This window comes from Ceratotherium simum, chromosome 26 (assembly GCF_057802395.1).
Source record: "Ceratotherium simum simum isolate JZ-2026a chromosome 26, ASM5780239v1, whole genome shotgun sequence".
In the NCBI taxonomy this organism is placed as follows: domain Eukaryota; kingdom Metazoa; phylum Chordata; class Mammalia; order Perissodactyla; family Rhinocerotidae; genus Ceratotherium; species Ceratotherium simum.
Genome location: NC_141925.1, coordinates 33,878,650 through 33,901,858, shown reverse-complemented (window position 1 = coordinate 33,901,858; position 23,209 = coordinate 33,878,650). Strand labels below are relative to the sequence as shown.

At 51.5% G+C, this 23,209-nt stretch overlaps 1 protein-coding gene across 3 annotated transcripts in view; it reads left to right on the top strand.

Moving 5' to 3' along the window:
* IQCE (IQ motif containing E) overlaps nt 1-21,649 on the top strand; it is a 56,493-nt gene extending 34,844 nt beyond the window's left edge. For 2 of the 3 annotated variants that reach the window (XM_087417482.1, XM_087417481.1), the window contains 9 exons: nt 1,838-1,942; nt 3,310-3,400; nt 7,706-7,876; nt 11,761-11,784; nt 14,539-14,649; nt 15,200-15,321; nt 16,449-16,552; nt 17,683-17,796; nt 19,375-21,649. In XM_087417482.1, coding sequence (XP_087273608.1) covers nt 1,838-1,942; nt 3,310-3,400; nt 7,706-7,876; nt 11,761-11,784; nt 14,539-14,649; nt 15,200-15,321; nt 16,449-16,552; nt 17,683-17,796; nt 19,375-19,502 — 970 coding nt within the window. In that variant the 3' untranslated portion in view covers nt 19,503-21,649. The remainder of the gene's footprint in view (nt 1-1,837; nt 1,943-3,309; nt 3,401-7,705; nt 7,877-11,760; nt 11,785-14,538; nt 14,650-15,199; nt 15,322-16,448; nt 16,553-17,682; nt 17,797-19,374) is intronic. The other variant, XM_087417483.1, reaches the window with a different exon arrangement.
* The last annotated feature ends 1,560 nt before the right edge of the window (nt 21,650-23,209 follow it).

Here is a 23,209-nt window from a genome sequence, read left to right as displayed (position 1 = left end):
CACCTGGGAGCTGGTTAGAGCTACAGAACCCTAGGCCCCACCCACCTAAGTGCTGGTTAGAGCTGCAGAACCTCAGGCCCTGCCCACCTGGGAGCTGGTTAGAGATGCAGAGCCTCAGGCCCCGCCCACCTTGGAACTGGTTAGAGATGCAGAACCTCAGGCCCCGCCCACCTTGGAACTGGTTAGAGATGCAGAACCTCAGGCCCCGCCCACCTTGGAACTGGTTAGAGATGCAGAACCTCAGGCCCTGCCCACCTGGGAGCTGGTTAGAGATGCAGAGCCTCAGGCCCTGCCCACCTGGGAGCTGGTTAGAGATGCAGAGCCTCAGGCCCCGCCCACCTTGGAACTGGTTAGAGATGCAGAACCTCAGGCCCCGCCCACCTTGGAACTGGTTAGAGATGCAGAACCTCAGGCCCCGCCCACCTTGGAACTGGTTAGAGATGCAGAACCTCAGGCCCCGCCCACCTTGGAACTGGTTAGAGATGCAGAGCCTCAGGCCCCGCCCACCTTGGAACTGGTTAGAGATGCAGAACCTCAGGCCCTGCCCACCTGGGAGCTGGTTAGAGATGCAGAGCCTCAGGCCCCGCCCACCTTGGAACTGGTTAGAGATGCAGAACCTCAGGCCCCGCCCACCTTGGAACTGGTTAGAGATGCAGAGCCTCAGGCCCCGCCCACCTGGGAGCTGGTTAGAGATGCAGAGCCTCAGCCCAGCCCAGACCTTCTGAATCCCACTCTGCGGGTAATGAGACCCCCTGGTGATTCAGTGCACATTTGGGTTTGAGAAGGGCTCACTAGCTGACTCCTGGCCTCCTAAGTTCTGCTGCCTTGTGTTTACAGCGCAAGGCAAGTCCCTACACACTCCACCTGTTGTTCTTTCACCTCCAGTCGAAGTCTAATAGTGCGTCTATGTGAATTGATAGGTTCTTCGTAAAAATTAGTACTTTATGGAAAGTTTTAAAAATTAGGCTAATCGTTTTGAAAGGCAAATAAGGTCTGATTATCTCTCAAGCTATCAGATGGCATGGTAATAGTTTCCGTTTATTGAGCCCTTACTATGTGACAGGCGCTCTCTTCAACACTCACAGTGTTTTATCTCCTTCACATGGAGATTAACATGACTGAAAAGTTAGGTCACCACACAGTAAGCAGTGGAACTGCGGTTCAGAGGTCTCATTTAAAGCCACATTTTTGGGGCCGGCCCCGTGGCGTCTGGCAGCCCGGGTTTGGTTCCCGGGCGCGCACCAGCACACCGCGTGTCAGGCCATGCTGTGGCGGCGTCCCATATAAAGTGGAGGAAGATGGGCACGGATGTTAGCCCAGAGCCAGTCTTCCTCAGCAAAAAGAGGAGGATTGGCATGGATGTTAGCTCAGGGCTGATCTTCCTCACAAAAAAAATAAATAAATAAAGCTACGTTCTTAGCCACGTGTCACCTGTGGGACATGGGAAATCCCATATGGAAGGAGTTGGGTTGGAGGTGCCTGGGTCACCCCCACCCCCACCCTCATCCCTCCAGGCCTCAGCTCAGGCACATCTCCTCTGATTTACTCACCACCGCATCCCTTGCACCGGACGATCACTGGCACCCAGCAGGGGCTCGGTATATACCTGAGTGAAGGCCCGCCTGGGCACTGGGACTCCCGGGTCCATTCCTGGCTCTGTGTAATTACCAAGAAGTGCTTTTCTTTATCCTCTGCCCTCTACCGTCCGTGCACTGTCATAAGTGAGGACGTTGGACTGTGTTATTCTTCCGAAAGCTCTTCCTGCTCTGTGACGATCAGTGTAACTGTGATCCTTTGTTTTAATGAACGCGAAATGTCTCTGCTTCTGTGTGTTCAGTTTGGAAGTGAAGCAGCTACTTCAGACAAAGGCTGACTTGCAGAAGGAGCTGGAAAATGTGAAGGAAGGTGAGAAGGAGAGAAGAGAAAGAGAGGAGGCTTTGAGGTAAGTGAACTAAGAGTCAGAGTTTTTCAAGAGAATACGTGCAATTCCCAGCTCTTCCCGCTGCCACGTGCGACCCCTCCCCCATCTGTTCTCAGCACAGCCTCCAGAGTGGTTTTTATAAAACTCCAGCCTGATTAAGTCACTCCTCTTCCTGATGTCTTTCAGTGGTTTTCTGTTTCCTACAGAGTAAAAATCCAAACTCTAGAAGAATGTTCTTCATAATTAGGCCAATGTTTGTCTCTTTGCCATTATGGCCAACTCCCCTGCATGCATCCTCCACGCCAGCCATGTCCACCATCGGCAGTCTCAGAGTGTGCCGTGATTCCACACCTCTGGTCCAGATTCAACCCAGGTGTCCATTCCCTCCTCGGGGTGGTTGCCTCCCACGCTCCTTCGTAATGTCATCGTTGACGATAGCCAAAAAGTGGAAACAACCCAAATGTCCATCAGCTAATGAATAGATAAAAACACTGAAGTATAGTCATACAAAGGAATGAAAAGGAATGTGGGGGAACCTCAAAAACATTATGCTCAGTGAAAGAAGCAGACAGCAAAGGCCACCCAGTATGTGATACTGAGATGTCCAGAATAGAGAAAGAAAGTAGATTAGTGGCTGCCAGGGGCTAGGGGAGGGGAATTGGGGAGTGACTGACAGATATGAGCTTCTTTTTGGGGTGATAGAAATATTCTGGTATTAGATGGTGGTGATGGTTGCACGTGTTGTGGATATACTAAAAACCACTTAATCGTTTACTTTAAAATAGTGAATTTTATGTTATATGAATTTTCTGTCAATAAAAAAGTGCCCAAAATAGTAGATCAGAAATCTGAGCAGAAATATTTAGCACTCAGGATAATTAGTAAGAAACACGTTACTAAAATGAATGTTATTTTCAGGAAAAATGTGACTAGATTTTGTCAGAAGGCTAGAATTAAAGTAAATCAGACAGGCAAGTACACAGTGAAGAATTCTTTTTACTTTGGCTTTAAAATCTGTAGCAAGGACATAAGTTGTTTCCTTCCATTTACATTGTTTATTGAAAGCCCCAAATGATACCTCCCTGCTTATCACTCATGCGCTCAGTCTATTTTCTGTTCTTACCAGGTGCCAGAGTGGCGCTAGGCCCTGGGAACCCTCCGTCCCTGCCCTCAGGGAGCTCCCAGGCCAGGCAAGGGGACAAGAGACTGCACCGTCCTGCAATGTGGTCTCTGCTGCTGTCCCTAGGTGCAGTTGGGTGGGAGCCGGGTGCCCACACTGCTCTCGGAGAGGTGTCCTTGTGGCTCTGTAGGCTGCCATCCCCGCTGTCACATACAGACGTCTCATACTGCTTGACAAGTAAGGTGTCATCTTTCCCTTCCCACTTTAGAGAGGAAATTCAGACACTTACCAAGAAGTTTCAAGAACTGGAAGAACTTAAGAAAGAAGAGACAGGTGACCCCGTGGAAAGGACTCCTGAGGTATGGTTGGGGTGTTTTCGATCTGTTCAGGCGTGGTGGGAGTCAGCCTAGACATGAGGGTGCTGATGGTTTACATACCCGGAGCTTTTCCTGACTCCAGCGTTGACAGTCCAGTTTCCTTTTATCATCACAGTTGGTTTCTATGAATTGTGTGTATTGAATCCCAGAGTTCTGGACTAATTGATTGTCAGTTAATTGACTTCAAACTAGTATTCACATCTTGGATATTTAAGCTGTTGAGTGAAGATCTTCCTAAAACGTCAAGTATGCAGAAAGTTTATCCACCAAGGGGTTGTCCATTAGAAGGTGAGAAAGAGTTTGAGAAGGCCTTGGAGGGAAGGAATGAACACTCAGCAAGGACTTCCTGTACCCAGCCCTGTGTGTTGGGAGAGTATGACGCTGACACAGGCCTGGCAGGGTAGTGCTCGCTGTGGCAGGGCACATCTTCTCCTTGTGCCCTCCGCATCTGCCACTGAGCTTCACACGAGTTTAGGTGTTGAATGACAATTTGGTGAACGGCAGGTTCCCTCTGCAGGACCTGTCGGCAGGTAAGAAGTGAGTCTAGGCAGACCGTCCTCCTGTCCCTGTTCCCTTGCTCCCTCCGTTTATGTGGACGTGAAGGTGGTCTTTGTAGCCGGCAGGGGTTCCTCTGGCACCTTCTTGGAGCCAGGGGAGCGCTCTGATGCCCGTTGGCCCAGTGCTATCTGCACTTGGATTTCTAGTGGCTGGAATGCACCTCCTCACTAGTCCTTTTTTCCTTTAATGGATTCTTCAGATGGCAGAGATAATTGATATCTGTTAACACAAAAAACAACAGAAGTTTTAAAATCCCCTGGCTGCAGTTTGCTCCAAGAGGAGCCCATCTGTAGATGTGTCATAGATAAAACCAGCTTGGTCTGGGATGTGTCCGAAATGAGCACGTGTGAGAGGTTAGTGGAGTTTATACAGCAGCCTCTTTGCGATCCCTTTTCTATGGCCCTCTTTCTGTCGATAAAGATTGGAGTCGTACCTGGGGAATCCACCAGGATGGCGGGTCTTTACCCTCCACGTGTTTTAGCCGAGAAGTCCTGTTGCTTCAGAAAGCAACTTACAGTTTCTGCTGTTTCTTGCTGTAGCAAGTGGCATGACAGAGACTGTTCCCGGCCACCAGGAGGAGGGAGCTTACAGGCTGAAGGGTTGAGGTGTCTGCTGATGGTTGAAAGTAAAAGTGTTTTGTGTTTTTTAACTCTGGACTGGCTTCCCTCTTCCAGGGCGGGCTTGTTCAGCTGGAGTCTTAATTTTAAGGCCTGTTCTTTTAGCGTGACACCACATGTCCTTCAGCTGTAGTACAAGTGGGAAAAAGAAAAGAGCTAAAAGGGAATTTGGAGAAGCTGAGGAGCACATCTCTAGTCACAAATCGAGACAAACCACAGCGCTGCCGACTAGGCAAAAGGAAGGGGGTTCTCGTGGTGCGTGCTCGCTGGAGCCCCAGAGGTTGTACAGTGGCCCTGATCCCAACGTGTCCTGCTGGCCAAGTGTGAGGACTGGACAATGTGAGTCCATCTCAGTCCCCTTGGAAAACTACTTTTGTTGTTCAGTAAAGTATACTTTTTGTGTTATCCAAGCAGCTGCATTTCCGTGGCGGTTTTTCCGGTGTTGTGGATGATGTCCTGAGTCCTGCAGAGTCACTGTCCGGGTGTCTGCATGACAGTCACTTTTCAGGAGACCCCCTGCTTACCGGCGTGCTTGCGCTGTCTGCCCCAGGTGGACACGACACCGGGGTGGTGTTCCTGCCCCACTGACTGCATGGGCGTGTCCCGTGGCAGAGCTGTGCTGTGTGTCTGCTCTAGGGGCCACATCCCTTTCGCGGGTGTATAGTCTCCCTTCCAAGGGGGCGCTCACGCGGCACGGGAATGGCGGGCTCACTGGCTGTGACTTGTCTACTTCAGGTGACCCCTGGGAGGCACTCGACACAAGTACAGGCAGATGTTTCTGCTGATTTTTAAAGCTTTCCACTCAAAGTCATATATCCCTTAGGGAGAAAAAATATCTTCCACATCCAACAGAATTGGAAATAATGGCTTTGTGTATGGAATTCATCTGGTTCTTGAAGACTCCGCTGTCTCTTTGGCCTGCTCAGGTTTTCTGCAGACCCTCAAAATGGAAGAAAAACAAGTTTGTCCCATTGTCTTATCAGCGTGGTGAGTTGGAGACAGGGAAAAGGTCATCTTAGCACTGATTTCCTCCTTGTGCACTAACTGGACGCAAATCAAATCAGGAAGATGACCTGGGTGTCGGCTCCTCTTCCCCTCTAGTCCCACACGCTGACTGTCTAGGAAGGACCCAGCATGGTGCTGCGGGGGCACCTCCTTTCTTTGAGCACTATTACCATGGGGTTTGCTGCTTTCTCTGTTAATTTCAGAAATTTGGGATTTAAATCCTCCACTGACTCAGTGCAAGGCAGAGTGGCATGTCCATAGAGACCCCTGATAAGAATTCTTTCTTCAAGGAGTTACATCCTTATCAGTTCCTCCATTTCTCCTGAGGGAGGCATTAGGAGATTTGCTTGGTGTCAAAGTTATACTTAGTGTTTATTTTGGTATCTTATTATACAACCTTGAGATTTTGTGTCCCTGTAGATGACAGGAACAAATCTTGGAACCCAGGTTTCCAACTGTTCGTTCAAAGAGTGGGCCAAAGGAAGTAAGCCGTGCTCTCTGCAAGGCTCTCAGTACAGGGGCCTTCACTGCAGCCTTGCTCATGGCAGGGAAGACGCGGCTGCTATGGGGGCCATAGATAGGAGACCGATGAGTTCGTGGTGGTGCATCGTCACTGGAACATTACAGCCACTACAGAGGGTAAAATGGATCTCTACTGACTGACTGGGAAAGATGCCCATGACCGATTGTTTGATGGAAACAAATCCCTCTTCCCCCCAAGAAGTTTATAGCGTTGATCCCCTTTTATCAGACAAAAACTTATGTGGAAAAATGTCTGGAAGGATTACCAAAATGTGGCTGTTTCTGTGTGGTGGGATCCTGAGTGCTTTTGTACTTTTGTTTAGTATTGTCTGAATTTTTTTTAATAAGCGTGTATTAACTTTGAGTTTTTTCCTGCTTGAAAAGCATTTCCATTTTAAAGAAAAAGAAGAATGGGATTAATTGGGAAGAGTTGGTGTTCTTCTAAATAGGGGAGTCGGTGCTTAGCATTCGGATGTGAATGATTAATTATAGGTTTAAATGGAGTGATCTGAGTCGGTTTTTTAACAGTTGCTTCAAGGAATTTATATGTATATCAAAATTTAAAATGCTGTCAGCTATCTGCCATGAGTGGTTTGAGTCAACGTTCCTTTATCTGCTAAGTAACGGATTTTACCTCTTTGCTCCCAGTGGCACAGGCCACATGGTGACTGGTTACCTGGCCACAGTGGGCAGGTCTGGGGACGTGTCAGGATTGGGGGAAGGAGTCAAGGCCCTTCTTAGGGTAACAGGGTCGGAACGTCAAGGCTGATGCCAGGAATCTTGGTGGGAAGTAACTCTGTGAGCACCCTGATGGGATTGGTGACAGCGGCTGATCCGCTCGGGGACATTGTGGCCTCGTGGGTGGGCAGGCCGCCTGGGCCAGGCGTCTTGGGCTTGTGATAGTTTCAGAGTTGAATAGGGTATGGACTTCTAACAGTCTTGTGTCTCTCTGTGAGGGCTTTTTCCAGCAACGTGTCTCCACTGAGCTTGCAATTCTGAGAAAAATAGTCAAATATTTTGATTTTTATTGAGAGGTACTTATAGATAATAAATTTGGTCCCTTAAGTGGTAGAAATCAGTGTTATTTTGATGGTCACAATAGCAATTCTTGCTTCTTTCTACCTTAAAAATCAAGCTAGACATCTGTCGTCTTTATCCCGGAAGTCCTGTTTTTGTGATACATTGTTAGACTAAAAGAAGGACAACAAAAGGACCCCCGGAGAGCAGATAATTCTTGCAATAATGTACAGATGTCATGAGCTTAGGAAGGGTATGACAGTCACTCGAGCAAGCTGCCTCTTGGACTCCGTAGCCGATGTCCCCTCTCCTTCCGGGACAGTGCTGCCCAGACAGTCTAGGGCAGTTCCTGAAGACTGGGGGTCGCTCTGTGGACCAGCGTGTATGTGGTTTCTCCAGAGGTTTCTGTCGTGTGACATACTGAACCGTGTGGGTGCAGATTGACCCTCTAAATGAAAAGGCTGGTCTGATAAGCATAGCCCGAATCACGAATAATATCCTGCCGCCTTACCTGATACCATCTTCCCTGCCCGACTCAGTCGTCCTTTACGCCTCAAATTTCCTGCAGACCCGAGAAGAGCCCCGACCTTGCCATGCCACCAGCAGTCCCTCTCAGCAGGACTCTGAGCCCGATGCAAGTGAGGAGGGCTCCTCCCGGCCCCCCTCCACCGGATCTGAGGGGAGAAGAGATGCAGCTGCCAGGATCCTGCAGACCCGGTGGAAGGTGTGCAGACACCAGGTGAGGGGCCTGAGAAGACCCTGCTGCTGGTCGGCACCACCGAGGGGCACAGACGCAGTCATTGTTCCAACTGCAGAAGCCACTTTGTGGTTCATATACTCATCTGGCAGGCAGTTATTCAGTCCCTCTGATGTGCAGGCTCCGTGCTATATGCAGCTGACATGTAGGAAAATGTAGGCCCCAATAGACACAGCTGAAAATCACGTAATGTGGGGATAAGGGGGAGACAGAAATACCCTCACCGGGAACCACAGTGGAGGGAAGGCTGGGTCCTGCTGGGAAGGAAAGGGAAGGTTCACCTTTCAGCTTGCCCTTGAAGGAGGAGCAGGTTCCAGTGTCAGATGGAGGAAGGCAGTGGTTTTTCCAGAAGCCTTTGTTAGCTCACTGATCCATTGCACACAGCAGCGGGGTGCTGGGTCCCAGGGAGACTGGCGGGGTGCAGCCCTGACTGTACCCTCAGAACACTCGCCTGTCCCCCCTGAGCATGGGGTCGAGCTTAGGAGTCTTCCGTGAGGCGGAGTGAATAGCTTGAAACCACTGTGGAAATTCATGCCCCCAGAGCAGCCCCTTTTCTGGGGCTCCCCGGGAGGAAGCAGCTTGGGGTGCAGTCTATTTTATTAGAAATTTGAAAAACCTGCCTTGATGGACTGCTCCTCAGAGGACACCGACTGTAGGTAATGGGACAGGAAGGCTGCCCCCTGAGGTGGGCATGCCTGTCTCACACCCAGGGGGACAGAGGAGCTGTGACTGTGCCAGGTTCCTTGTGCTTGAGGTGAAGTGTGGTGACGGATGAGGAGCTTGGGACGTGAAGTGGGGTGACAGATGAGGAGCCCCGGGGGTGAAGTGGGGTGACGGATGAGGAGCCCGGGGGGTGAAGTGGGGTAACGGATGAGGAGCCCAGGGGGTGAAGTGGGGTGACAGATGAGGAGCCCAGAGGGTGAAGTGGGGTGATGGATGAGGAGCCCGGGGGGTGAAGTGAGGTGAGGAGCTGGGGAACTGGGTGAAGTTCCAATCAAAGCATCGTATTTGGTTGTTTAAGTCTTCTTAGTGTGGTTTACTTCAGTCCCCCACGTTTTTTTCTTTCAAAAGACATCTTTTGAAGAGTGCAGGCCAGTGTTTTACAGAATGTCTCACATCCTGGATCTGTCTGATTGTTTCCTCGTGGTGTCCTTTAACTTGTTCCTCTGTCCCCTTTATTTCCTGTAAGTGGGAAGTTAGGGCTACAGCCTTGATTAGATTCAGGTTCAACGTTTTTGGCATGAATATCTCATAGGTAATGCCGTGTGTGTCACCTCACTCACTTCAAGATGCGAGGAAGACCAGGTAGTCCTCCATTTGTGTTTCTGATTTTGGTCACTGGTTAATTTTGTGACTGCTGGCTTTTGCCATTGTAAAGAAACATTTTCCCTTGATAATTAACCAGTCATCTCCAGAGTGAGAGTTTGGCCCTCTGTGAATGTCTGGTCCCCACCACTTATCACCTAATGGCGTTAGCATCCTTTACTCATCTTACCCCAGTTGGTCATTCCAGATGATTGTGGAAGGGTGAATTTTTTCAAATTCCATCCCTCTACTTAATAGCTGGCACTCTTCTTTATCAGCTGGTCAGCTGGGCATAAGCTCCAGGTCCTCCTAAAAAGGCAGATTAAATGCTTAGTTATTTTCTTTCCAGTACTAGGTGAGTAAGGGATTTTTCTGGTAGTCACTCCAGTGGAGACAAGCGAGTTTCTCTCTCAGGGGTAGGAGTGTTACTGTGGACTTAAAAAAATTTTTTTTTTGTGAGGAAGATCAGCCCTGAGCTAACATCCATGCTAATCCTCCTCTTTTTTGCTGAGGAAGACCAGCTCTGAGCTAACATCTATTGCCAATCCTCCTCCTTTTTTCCCCCCCCAAAGCCCCAGTAAATAGTAGTATGTCGTAGTTGCACATCCTTCTAGTTGCTGTATGTGGGACGCGGCCTCAGCATGGCCGGAGAAGCGGTGCGTCGGTGCGCTCCTGGGATCCGAACCTGGGCCGCCAGTAGCGGAGCGCGCGCACTTAACCGCTAAGCCACGGGGCCGGCCCCTAAAATTTTTTACTTATTCAATATTTTAAAATTAAGTACTGTCATTATTCTTTTTAATGTTCAGCTTGTCCCGAATTTGGCCAGTGGGAGCCCTTGGGTGTGGCTCCTGTGCCTTCCGCCTTGTTGGCGCCTTGATGTTCTGGCACGAGGTGTCCCCTCCCCTGTGCTGTCCTCACGCCAGTGCTGGAACTCACCATCGTGAGCCAGTGGTTTCTTGAGAAGCAGCTTATCTTTTTATACACTTCTTTCTCCTCTCCCCTTTCTTCTGATCAGTCCTTTGCTTAGTTACAAAGATAATACGTGAAACAGGTGCTGTGAGAGCCCTGTGCTAGCCCAATCTCCCCATCCAGTCGTCAGGGCCTTTCCCCCACTGGCTTCTGCTGCTCTCTCCCCTTCAGGAGCTGTAGCATGCTGGCTTCTTGGCTCTTGTGAATTGAGTCCCTTCTAAGTTCGTTTCTGGATTCTGCTTTCAAAGAACTCAAAAAATCAAATACATAGACCTCTAGGAAGATATTTGAGAATAAAGCATTTGAAAGGGCGCTTGATTAGAAATCAGGATCCTTGGGCTTGAGTCTGGGGTCTGTTGGTTTCCTCCGTCTGCTCCTCTCGGATTCACGGCGGGGGTCAAGGAGGATGCCTGGAACCACGGTGAGGAAGACTGAACTCTCCTGGAGTTCCCTCCATCTGTTACAGTCATTCCACAGCACAGCTGAAGCTTGACCTGAGCTGCAGGCTGCCCTTGACACCAGCCCTTCAGTGAGCTGATGCCCAGCACGCAGTGATTCCGAAAGTCGATTCTCTGAGTGACACGCTCCATCTTCTCCATCTTTCTCAGGTCACCACACATCTCCACTCTCAGCTTGGCTCTTCAGGCTCTGTAGTTGGACTTGCCATTCCCCAGCCCACCCCAAGTCCTGGCCCGTCTTGTCCTCGTCTGCTGTCTCAGACTGTCTTTGCCACAGCCTTTATCGTTACTTTCATTAAACCTATATTTCTTTTGCTTCTTTTTTATATCCTGCTGGTCCTTGTACTCGGTTTTTCCTTAATCTGTCAAGGGACAAGTCCTTTTCCTCTGACAGCTTTGGGCCTTGCTCTCTGATTACTACTGGAAATCGGCTGGCTGATGTACATGCCGTCTAGTTGTGGTCATTAGCCACTCAGTGCACGTGTATATTCTTGGAGTTTGCACATTGGAGGGACCTGGGCTTCACTTACATCTATAGAAATACAGATTCTTGGGTCGCATCTGCAATGATTCTGATTCATCATATCTTGGGTGCAGCTGACTCAAGTCCCCTGGTGATTTTGATGACTGGTCAGATTTGGGAGCCAGTGACCCAGACCTCTGAACGGGGCCCCCTTTGTAACATCACCAGCAGGCCGTGTCCAGCCATTCTGTGATCATCCATAGAGGCACCTGTGTCAGGACAGCTCTAGCTGGGAGAAGGGGCTTTCTCTTCAGAGCTGGTCCTCGTGAGTCACTTCTTTGCAGCACAGCTGGCCAAGAGCCGCTGCCAACTCCAACATGCCCTCATCTCTAACCGTGCTTTGCCCTGGGAACGTTTGCCGTCCTAATTATGGCTGCTTGCCTCCTTGTATTGCAGATGTGTCTGGCTCCCTTGCCTTGGCCAGGACTGGAGGACTCAGCGCCTCCTGGGGTGTGGCGGTGGGGAGGGTGCTCTCAGTGAGGGGAGTGTCCCGGTACCCCAACTCTGCTTTTCTGTCCTGTTGACTGTGGCAGGGGCGGGATCAACAAATGAATGCTGTATTGTGAAAAATTCATCCTCACGTTAATTCATCATTTATCTCTTTATTTCAGAAAAAAAAGGCTGTTCTGGATGAGGTAAGCAAGGTTTATTTCACCAATTTCAAAATATGTATTTTTACTTTGGAGAGAAGTGACTGTGTAGATATTTCAAGAAATGTCATTAAGTACTTGTATTCATGAAATCAGACCAGACCCCAACATTAAGTTTAAAATACATAAGTGATATTAACATAAAATAAATATTTGGGTAAATTTCACACTTTCAAAATTCATTCAATCATTCATTCATTCTTTCAGCGTGCTTACTGATCATCAGTTCTGTGTCAGGCAACCAGGTGAGCTCTCGGGACACAGAGAGACATGGAGACAAGTCATCACAGTTCAGGGTGGATGGTGTGATTTGGGGCTGCAGCCCTGGCGCTGTGGGGCTGCCAGTCCAGCTCTGCTTTTGTGAAGGCCTGGAAGGTCCCTACAGGGGGTGACGTTCAAGCTGGGCCTTGAGAATGAGTAGGAACTCACTGGACCGAGAAGTGAGAGAAACGGCATTCTAGGCAGAAAGTAGAGCCTGGGGCCTGCAAAAGATGTGGCTTGCTTGGGAAGAATGTGGGAGCGAGACCAGAAATGGAGTCAGAGTGGACAGCAGGATGTGTTGTAAATGGCAAAGAGCTAGTGGCGTTTGGAACAGTGCAGATGGAAGCTGCTAGACTATAGCAGTAACCTCCTCGCTGATCCTCTTGCTTCTGCTCCCTCGCATGGCCTCTTCCCCATGCAGCCACCAGGTGACTTCCTCTCACACTAGGAGCAAAACCCAAAGTTGTTCCCCAAAGACGGGACATGCCATGCTCCCTGGCTCCCCTGCAGGCCTGCCCAGTGCGGAGGCCCCTCTGCACTCCTGAAAGTATCAAGTCTATTCCTGCCTCTGCTGAGAGGCTCTTCGTCCCGATATTTCATATCTGCCCCTCACTGTACTCAGGTCTCTGCTGGAACAGTTCGTCCTCAGAATCCCCTTCTCTGAACACCCCTTACCACCTATCTCTCTCCAGCCCCATATCCTGCTTTATTTTCTTCATAGCATTTATTTGTTTTTTTTTAAATAATTTTATTTATTTATTTTTTTTCCCCAAAGCCCCAGTAGATAGTTGTATGTCATAGCTGCACATCCTTCTAGTTGCTGTATGTGGGACGCGGCCTCAGCATGGCCGGAGAAGCCATGCATCAGTGCGCGCCCGGGATCCGAACCCGGGCCGCCAGCAGCGGAGCGTGTGAACTTAACCGCTAACCCAGGGGGCTGGCCCTCTTCATAGCATTTAGCTCTACCTGGTATTTTCCTTTTCATTTTTTTAATTACTTGTCTCTTCTATCAGAATGTAAGTCCAGCAGGGGCCAGCTCTGTCTTTTTGCTGCTCCATCTCTGGTTCTTAGATTGTCCTGGCGGGTGGCAGGCATTCAGTAAATATTTAGTAAGTAAGTGAATGAACAACTTTGAGACTTCTTGGAGGACTCACAGTGTGTTTATAGACCAGCCAGCACGTGCTGTCAACCACGGTCTGCCTTCTGTCTCCCGGGACTCCATCCCTAGTCCTTGCTTTCCTCATCTCTAAAGTCACGATGATGAAAGACCTACTGTGCAGGGCTGCTGTGAGGGTAAGTGTGACAGTGTGGGCAGTGTGTGGCACGAAGGATGCTCCGTCCCTCTCTGTCATGCTTCAGTTGGTGTAATGTCAGCAGCCATCACCCCTCCAGCTGATATAGCAGTTTTACTGTCATCTGAGCGTCATGAACCTTCTGGGTTAGTCTAATAGCCACCTGCTTTTAGTGGTGATTAAGTGCCCTTGATAACGGATCTTCACACACCTTGGTTTGTTGTACTTGTTTCTTAACCCCTCATTCGTGACATTTCCTTCACCTTACCTTCAAGAAAAAACAAAGATATGACTGTGATTGTGGAAGCCTGTAGACTTCTAAACGCATGTCATATCAAGGCTCAATATGCTCACGTGCCCTTCTCCTAAAGTTACAAGAGCTGTGGTATTTGTAACCCGGGCCAGAGGCAGGATCGTTCAAATAGAAGTGCTACCCCTCAAATCCAGAACATTGATTTCAGAACTTATAGAGCATCCATGCATATTCCTTAGGAAAGTCATTTAAGATTAAGGTCAAAGGATAAATAATTCCTCTTCAATGGTTTGAGATCATGCTCTCCCCTACTTGATTTTTAGAAGATGTATATGGAAAGTATATGAAATGGAATAAAGTATCCCAACATTAATTCACACAACTGTGTGTAAATTATGGACTAATATTAGCAGCTAAACTTAATAGCACTTAACAGACGATTCGTTTATATTCCCACACAGTTTACTGTGGGATCGAGCATCTGTGCCTTTTTCTTCCGAGAGGATTGGTTTATTTCTTGCTGTAGGAGATTCTGGGTGAGTGAGAGAGAGAGAGGTTCTTTTAGATACTCGTGATTATGCAGTTGTATGGGTAGTTATTGTCTCTACTGTTAGAGCTCTAGAGAGTCTTAAAATGAATGTCTGGTCATTCTCAGAGGAGGGAGCTGATATAGAAAGCTTGTGTCTTTATTAGATTTTTAAGCTTATGTCCTCATTGCAAGATGGACATGCTACCTGAGGTCCCAGCACCTCAAAGCAATGTGGCCCCTGAAGCTACATCCGTCTGGAGCTGCACAGAAGCACCACTGCTTGGTCTGAAGGTGCACGTGGTTGACAGCACGTGCTGGCTGGTCCCTCTGGAATCTCCCTTCATCTGTACCTGCCATGGTCCAGGAAATTAACACCCGTTTTTCCCCCTCTCTTCCCCTACTAGGCGGCTGTTGTGCTTCAGGCAGCATTCAGGGGACATCTAGCGCGGGCAAAGCTCTTGTCAAGCAAACCGCGTGGTTCCGAATCTCCCAGCGTGCCAAGCCTTCCCAGCCAGGTAACCCTCAAGGGGGCGGGGCACAGACCCAAAGCTCTAACAGTTCCCTCTCCATTTCTTCTTCCCGTACTTCATCAGCCGAGAAGAGCGCGGGGCATCTTTCAGTCTCGTGTACACTTTTCCCTGTGGGCCCCTTCCTCTCCAGCCCATGGCACCTTCAGACCAAGCCGTGGTGCTTCTGTGCAGCTCCAGACGGATGTAGCTTCAGGGACCACATTGCTTTGAGGTGCTGGGACCTCAGGTAGCATGTCCATCTTGCAATGAGGACATAAGCTTAAAAATCTAATAAAGACACAAGCTTTCTATATCAGCCCCCTCCTCTGAAAACGACCAGACATTCATTTTAAGAATCTCTAGAGTCTAAGAATTAAGAGTCTTCAATTAGCAAATGGCTGACTAAATAGTTAGTAATGATCTGAGCTACATGAAAGGGAATTGTGCTCTTCCCTGGCTCTCTGATGTCCAGGTGTGGCCCTTGCCTGGAAGGTGGGCAGAGGTTCTCAAAAGGTTCTCTACCTCGGTTCTCTTCCTCGCTGTCATTATGCCGCAGAACTCTCCATTACCCTGTGTTCTGAGCCCCATCGTCCAGGCCGAGGGCGACCCAGGGCAAGAGGAGGCCATTACTGTCATCCAGTCTGTTTTCCGGGCACACCTGGCACGGGCCAGGCTCAGGTAAGTCCGACTGGCAGGCCCACCCCTGCTCTGTATCACAGGAAATGCTGGACACACACTGCAGGAGGCTGCCCATCCAGAACGTCAGCCCATAGCGCCCAGCTGATGGCTCTGGGAGCCAGGACCTTGGCGTGTTCCAGAGCGAAAGTTACTCCTCTGAAAAACTGTGCGGGTGGAGTGGGCCACGATTTCTGGTCCTCAGGAACAGGGCTGTCTAGAACTGTTTCCTCTTCCTGGGAGAAAACAAACGGGGTTGGACACTGTGAGGTCCTGGAAACCGTCAGTTTATAGACAGCTGCTGGCTTGTCCTTATGCGGTACTCCTTTTTAAAGAAAAATGTGACGTGACCCCAGTGTTCAGGAAGATGTGGCTGTTGTCAGAAGCCTTCCTGCAGCAATACACACTCACTCTAAATAGCGCCGTTCCTAGTAGATTGGCTGGGGTGTTGGTCAGGGCTCTCTATTTAAGTCAAATTGGGCAGAGAGGAATTGACAGTGAGACTCAGAGGACGCCCCTAGGGCCTGGGGCAGCTTGGGGCCGGGAGTGGGCCGGAGCCAGGGCCTGCTGCTCTCGGAAGCTCAGGCTTCCCTTCTCTGTCTCCCCACTTGCTTTGCTCTGCACGCCAGGCTCATTCTGCTCTCTCACCACAGACTGCTCTGTTTCTCAGTCTACATGGCAGAAAAGAGCAGCCACCCATTGCTTTTAAGTCTTCAATTTCTCTCTGCAAAACGAGAGCCAAACCGAGTCAGAATCTCGGGGTCCTGATTCCGTATGACCTGGGATGGGCCCGGCGCTCAGCATAGGTCGAGGGTCCATCCCTGGTGCAGTCAGCCCAGCCAGAAAGTGGAGAGCTGCACGGCTTGTGACCACCAGGCATGGGGCCCCGAGAGACAGTGGGGAGAGGAAGGCCTCTGAGGCCGTGTGCCCCGCAGAGACTGGCAGAACACACACCTGAGGCCCCTTCTCTATCAGCCTGTCTCAGGACCTGGGCTCGCCTGGTGCGGGCTGGCCATGCTGGTTGCTTCTATCTGAGCAGCTGCCTCTAACACACAGTGAGCCAGCTATAGGCCTCAGACACATCTGCATTCTTGAAAGTCAGAATCAGTTGGTTTCTCTCTCTCTTCCAGTGCTACCAGTCAAAGAGCTCCCACTGCAGCGTCGACTCAGAGGAGATCTGCTTTGGCTGCACACAGCGAACCTTCCTCTCCACCCAGCCCTGCAGCTTCTCTGGGTAATTTCACTACATTTCAAATTTTCAGGCAAGGGGCAGCTGGTTCTCTGAGGTTTAAGCCAAAAGAGCTGCCATCGCCCCGGAAGCTTAGGATATGTGAGCACGTGTAAGGGGGGCTTGTGCCACCTGTGGCCACCTGTAAACTAAGTAATGCCTTCAGCCGGGAGGCACTTCGACCAAGCCTCCCTGTCACAGCATCCCTTGTCACTCGGGTTGTAGGGGAGAGAGACAAGTCCCAAGGGGCTCCCTGCAGCTCGACAGGCTGGGGACACTTCCAGTGTCAGTGACATCAGGGTATTTCCACAGTTACCTGCAGGCCACACAGTTGGAGCTTCATGGCTTCTGTGTCTGATTTTTATTCTCAGCTCTAACTGGAGCTAGGTGGTTTCCCTCCCTTGGGCCAGTATTTCTCCTGTTTATTGGTTTTAAGTAAAACTTGGCTTGTATTTCCTTTTCTGCTCCATTAAGGTCCAAAAGCAGTCAGCGGAGAAATCCTTGGAACTGGCAGGGGTGCCACACCCCAGTTGTGAGGCCTGGTCCCTGCTCTGCCTGACTCCTGACATGGGGTCCCGGGCAGGGCCCAGCCGTCTCTGGGCCTCCTCATGTGGAGGAGATGGAGAATTGGGCGAGACAGCTTGAAGGTTTCTTTCAGTCCCCAAATCTATGATTCTATGACTGTACTTCAGATCCTCTCTACCTTCTACTGTAGGAACTGTAGGAAGTGAGGAACTTTTATCTGCAGTTGCTTATTCTGACTATTACTATAATGCTGAAGATGAGCCAGAGGGTAGTGTTCTGAGATTTGAGACTGTCACTGGACTAAGAAGTGTAGTCTTGAGGTCATATTTATGAACGTGGCACGCAGGGTGCTGTTACCACACTCAGCTCGTGTGGGAGTGTTTCCAGTGAAGGACTATTCTGTACTGAGTTCTTAGGTCGAAAAGGTGGAATCAGAGAGAGTGCAGGTAGGATAGGAATGTGCTTCATATCAAGGAAGAATTACAAAAGGAAGCAGTTTTTCTGAATCAGAACACATTAGGGTAGAAAGACGGGTGGATGTGACAAGTCCTGCCCATATCTGATGCCATCTCTCTGCAGATTGGGTGCTTCTAGCGTGCGTGTCATTGCAGGTCAGGAAGATAGTGAAGCGAGCAGTGGGGAGACCGTGGAGGGACCAGCTACTGAGGATGAAGCACTGAGGCTGTGGGGGCCAGAAGAGCCAGCAGCCCTGCAGCCCTGCTCTGGTGAGTGTGGGAGGCCATGCCCGGGCCACAGCGAGGAGGCACGATGCAGGAAGAAGGAGAGGCACGACTCTGCTCTTATCAGGCCCACTGGCTGAGTCCCTCGGCCTGGTGACCCCTGCCCGTCCAGGGGCTGGCCTGCTGGGGGCTGTCTCTCAGAGCATCTCCTGCACGAGCTAAGGATTTTACACCATGTCCAACCTGGAAGTCACCACGTTCGCAATCGCGTTTTATCCATGTCAGTCATTTTTTCTGGCTGTGTTGGAGCTGGCAAACCTTGAACTTTGATTCTCTCCAAAACCTCCATTTGTAAAGCTCAGCGAACAAAGATGACCAGCACTGGGATTTTAAGGAAAGATGTGCAGGTGTGCAAAGCCTGGAAAGCCAGAGGGGCCGCCCTGGAACCTTTGGGCTCCCCAAAGGCTTCAAATGGTTCTCCAAAAACCCCTCTCCTGCTGATTTCACCAAGCCCTGTGTTTGGTGACCTTTAGATTCTTTGCTCAGGGCTGCAGTGTTTGTTTCAGCTGCCCTCCTCCTCCTGTTAATGTGTGTGACTTCAGAGCAGCCGCTTCGTCCTCCTTTAAAGAGCGTTATCGCAGGACACAGGCCGGCCTTCAGCTTGTATTTACCCAAGGAAGCGGGTCTGTGTGAAAGGTGTAAATCAAACCCTTGTTTGATCTGATTGTGAAAGTGTTTTTAAAGAAAGAAAAAACTGAAGATAACCTTGAAAACTGATGTTTTTAATTTCTTAAGTTTCCACTCTAATATTAACTTTCTTGAAAGTTACAGAAAAAAAGCTGACGCAGTTACGGTGTCTTCAGTGTAGCTGAGTCGTAATTCCTTCCCTTTTGTCTCAAATCGCTGATTGGTTACTTTTTTACTTTTATCCTTTTGAAGCAATATAAGTAAGGCCTTTTTCTGGGGCTGGGGAGCAGGGGCTGCTGGGGTGGGTGGTGGGAACCTGCTGCTCCATCCAAGGTGGCCATTGAGGGTGTGGGTGGTCTGTAGGTGGCGCCCGTTCTAGCGTGGATGACGGGATTTGAGAAACGTAGATGTGTGTGAAGAAAGGAGGGTAAACGGGGCAGTGTCACTGGGTACTGCCCTGTCCTGTGCTGCCTCCCCCACCCGGGGTGGGCCTACAGTCCCAAAGCCGGCATGTTCTCACGAGGAAGCCGGCCCTTGCACATGCAGGTGGCCGCCAGCCTCATCTGCACACCCGCCCGGCCCCAAACTCACACCCGCCCGGCCCCAGACTCCTGGGACACCGCTGTGAGGGTGACTCAGGGAATTCCTACCTCGGACTTGAGCTGCCTCGGTGCTGGCAAATCTTCACCTTTTGCAGGTGTTATGCTTTTTGGAAATGGCCAAAATGCTCCGAGCTGAGCTGGGAGACTGAGGTGGGTGTACCTAGGAAATACTGAGAGTGGCTTTGTGGCATGGGTGATTCTGGAGGTCTGTCCCGTCCCTCACTCCTTTTGAGTGTGACCTTGGGCTTGCCTGCTGGGGAAGAGGTGATGTGTAAGAAGCGGGCCCCAGCCCTGAGCAGAAGTGACCGACCTCCCTCTCTCTGGTTCCTTTCAGCCGAGTCCTCTCTCTCGGGGCTGCAGCCCACAGAGCCTCCACCGTTGGATGACGTCAACTCTGACGACTCCGACGAGATTGTCGTCGCTCCATCTCTGCCAACGAGGAAAAGTGCCCCCCCGCCCTAGGCCCCTGATCTGCCCTCACTTGGTGGTGATGCTCTTCCCGAGGGAGGTTCGAGTGAAGAGGATATACTAACTAAAATGGAAAGTAATTTATCCTGTTAGGAAAAGAGCAGTACCTACTCAGCACCTCAACGTCTTCACCAGTTTTCTCTTTGGTTTTCTGAGTTTGTTTCAGGAATCCTGAATGCCTTTATTTTATCTTTGGGAAGGGCCAGTGGTCACATCGTTCCCTCTTCTCTGCTGCATTTCACGCGGTGGTTTTCAGTGCCAGACAGACACAGCTGCTGGGCATTGAGGGGCCGCCCGGGAGCCCTGCAGAGACACGTTCTCTTATAGCAACTTATGGGCCTGCCTTCGGCCCTGACCTGGGGCGAGCTGCGTATCAGGGGCCAGCACTGACATCACCACCTCCCTCCAAGTCCTTGTCGACAGCTTCTCCAACCAGGATTTGCTCTAATCTCAGCCCAGTAGGTCAAGCTAGAATGCCATGCTGTACCTTTTGGAAGAGTGTGAGATGAGACAGGCCTGCAATGGAGCAGGCCATCTCCCTCATCCCCATGACAAGTGCAGCCGTTTCAAAAGCTAATGAGTCGCTGAAGACATCAGGGTCCCAAAATGAGTTGGTGTTCCTCAGGCTCCTCCCTCCTGCCCCTCACCACACAGACCTTTCCTCTGTCATCTTCTCTACCCCCCAGGTGCTGTCCCCAAGAGCTGCCATTCCTGGGAAGGAGTCTGGTGGGAGTTTGTCACTGGGTAGATTAAGTGTTAAAAAAAATACCGAATTATATAGTCACAGAAGCAGCACCAAGTTTGCTTTCGGAAAGTGCAGCAGGGCAGGCTGTTCCCCCAGCCCAGCTGGGGGTCCCTCCAGGGCAGGAGAGGGAGGAGAGCAGAGAGAACAGGGTCTCAGGGCAGTCCCCAACCCATCTGTGTGCAGGCCCCTCTGCAGGCCGCAGCTCCATGGGACGTGGGGCCCAGCAGAGGCCATGGCCCCATTTGTTTGGCATAGAGTCCCTTTCAGAGGCTCAGTCCTAGAGCTTTGTTTGTTGTGGGATCAGCCATTGCTGGTGGGTAACAACGAGCCTTGGGCTAGGGTGGGATTTCAAGGGCTCCTAGACCCCATGGACCCCAGGTCAGGCGTCTGACTCTCCTCCACGCACCCTGTCAAGACAGACAGTGCGTCTCAGGAGAGAGCTGGCGTTAGAGAGCACTTTCTTAGCCTGAGCTGAGGGTTTACCCCTAGAATCTAGGGATTAGACTGTCCCCACCCAGCCCAACAGAACACCCAGAAACCCCTGCAGTGTGCTGGCCCTGCTGATGTCGAACTGCAGGGAGGTTCCACTAAGACTTGTTTGTCTTCAGGAAGCCCGGGCCCTCCTCACAGTGGTCAGACTTCTGGCTGCAGCACCGGCGAGGCGTGTGGCAGGGAGAGGCTCTGTAGTGGCCACCCGTTGGAGGGTAAGGGGTCTCCCCAGCCCAGCCTCGTCCACCAGAGTCACTGGGACCCGCCTGCCCCTTCCTCCACTTAGGCTCTGTTCATACAGGGGCCCTGGCTTGTTGAGTTTCTTTTTTACTTGGTCTGTGGGCTGCCAGATCAGTTTTCTTTTTTGTCTTCTCCACTGGACTGATTGTAACTTGACTGGACCCGTTGCTGACCCCCGCCTTGTTGCATCCACTGGGTCAGCTCCCTGGTGACCAGACCCATCCTTCCCTGGATGCCGGGCTCAGAGCTGGAGGTCTGCAGGTGCCTGTCTACCCGTGAAGCCCCAGAGGGTGCAGAAGGCCACGCCCGCAGGCCTGCGCTTTCCCGGGGGTGCCCCTCCCGCCCCCCATTCAGAACACGGCCTTTCTGCACTACTCTTTGCTCAGAGGAGCGGGAGCCCGGGAGCTCAGCGTCACAGTGCGGAGGGCGGACAGACCACCACCAGGACGCCCCTGCCTGGCTGGAGGAGGCTCTGCGTGCTGTCCACCAGCCCTGTGCACCCTGACCTGTAGGGGCCTGGCCAGCAACAGAGCTGAGAAGGGCAAGATCAGCCCGTGGACTTGACTTTTCCAAGAAAATGCCCTGAGAATTGTAAATATGTACATTTGTCTGCCTGTGCTCCTTGGGTTGTTGGCCTATTAAAAGCAAACAGTCTTAAGCTACCTCAGGAAACAAGCCCTGGCTTCAGCTGATGTCCGGTGTGCAGCACCCCGCGCCGTGGCTCCGTGACCCCTGGGACACGGCAGATTCGTTCCCTTGAGAAGGCCGGGTGGCCAGGCATGCGTGCAGGGCCCAGCACTCTGGACTGGGGTTCTAGGGCCTCTGGGGCCTGGAGGGCCCGCCTGTCGGTGTGGTGCCACCTTGCCAGACTGGTCACCCTGGTGTGCGTCCCCACACAGAGTCAGGCGGTGGGGAGTAAGGGCGGGGCCAGGTGGAGGCAGGTGGGCCAGTGGGTCGGGGTGGTGGGCGATGGGTGGGGCCTCAAGAGGTAGCAAGACTGATGTCCCTGGGGAGCTGGGAAGGGAAAAGTGATCCAGGAGAAAGGGACCGTGACCTCAGGCGTCAGGTGCCTCAAAGGCACAGGTCGCGACCCTCACTGCAGCACATGCACACACTTGGAACTTCACAGTAGCAAAACCACTTGCTCTTAGAGGCTGTGTGGGTAGTCCAGCTCCCAAAGAGCACACCCTTTCTCCATCCCAAATACCCTTGAACTAGCAGCAACAGAGTCGTGAAACATCCCGGCCACGCTGGGCTGAGCTGTGGGTCGGCAGCACGCCTGTTGACCTGGTGCTGCTGGAGTGGCCTCTGTGAGGCAGAGCTTGTGAGCTGCAGGTGCTCTGGACCAGGCGGATGGTCTGGGCTGCTGCCGCCCACTGCCCCTCCAGAGGAGGTGCTGTCCAGCAGGCTCCGGGGCCCTCCCCGGGATGTAAGGGAGGCTGACCTGGCCTGGCCATCAGTCCTCCATGGGATACTGTTCCTGCCACCCAGGACGGGGGAGAGAGACCCCAGGCTTGGGAGCCAGGGGCAGACCGTTCTATCGCCTGTCCGAAGGTGCCGGGCCATCTCTGCAGCCTTAAGTTCACGTCTGCCCACCAGACGCGGGCTGAGGAAGAAGTGCAGGAGGGGGCGGGTGCTGGAGGCACACCACGGGGCTGGGACCAGAAAGCTGCCCAGACACTCGCAAAAAGAGGCTGGGGCCCAAGCCCTAGACAGATGTGAGGGGGTGTGTGCATGGGGTGGACCAGGTGATGGTGATTTTCAGGGAGCTCTGCTGTGGGTTTCTGTGGGGAGTGTGATCCCGGAGAGAGGGGTGCGTGGCTGGGAGACGTCCCCACCAGGGAGGAGGGGCAGAGGGCCCAGAGAGGAGGACAGCCAGGGCCACAGTGCACCAGGCCTCCTGATGGGTGGCATGCCCGGGGACCAGTGCTCAGCTGACCAGACACAGTAGCTTGATGCATTAGGGGGGTTGGTTTGCTCGTTCATCTGTGTATTAAGGAGGGACCCTGGAAAATAGATGAATGAATGGACCTGATGGCACTCACTGGCTGTCCTCTGATGTCTGTTTTGTCTCCTGACAAGGGAAGTGAGGGCTGTGCTCTCGGCCCTTCAGACAGACCGGAAACCTTCATCCTGGCAAAAAGACCAATTGCATTAGGAAAAGATAGACCAACCCAGCTCAGATCCACCCAGATAAGCACAGCAGAGCTCTGCTTCGATTTAAGAA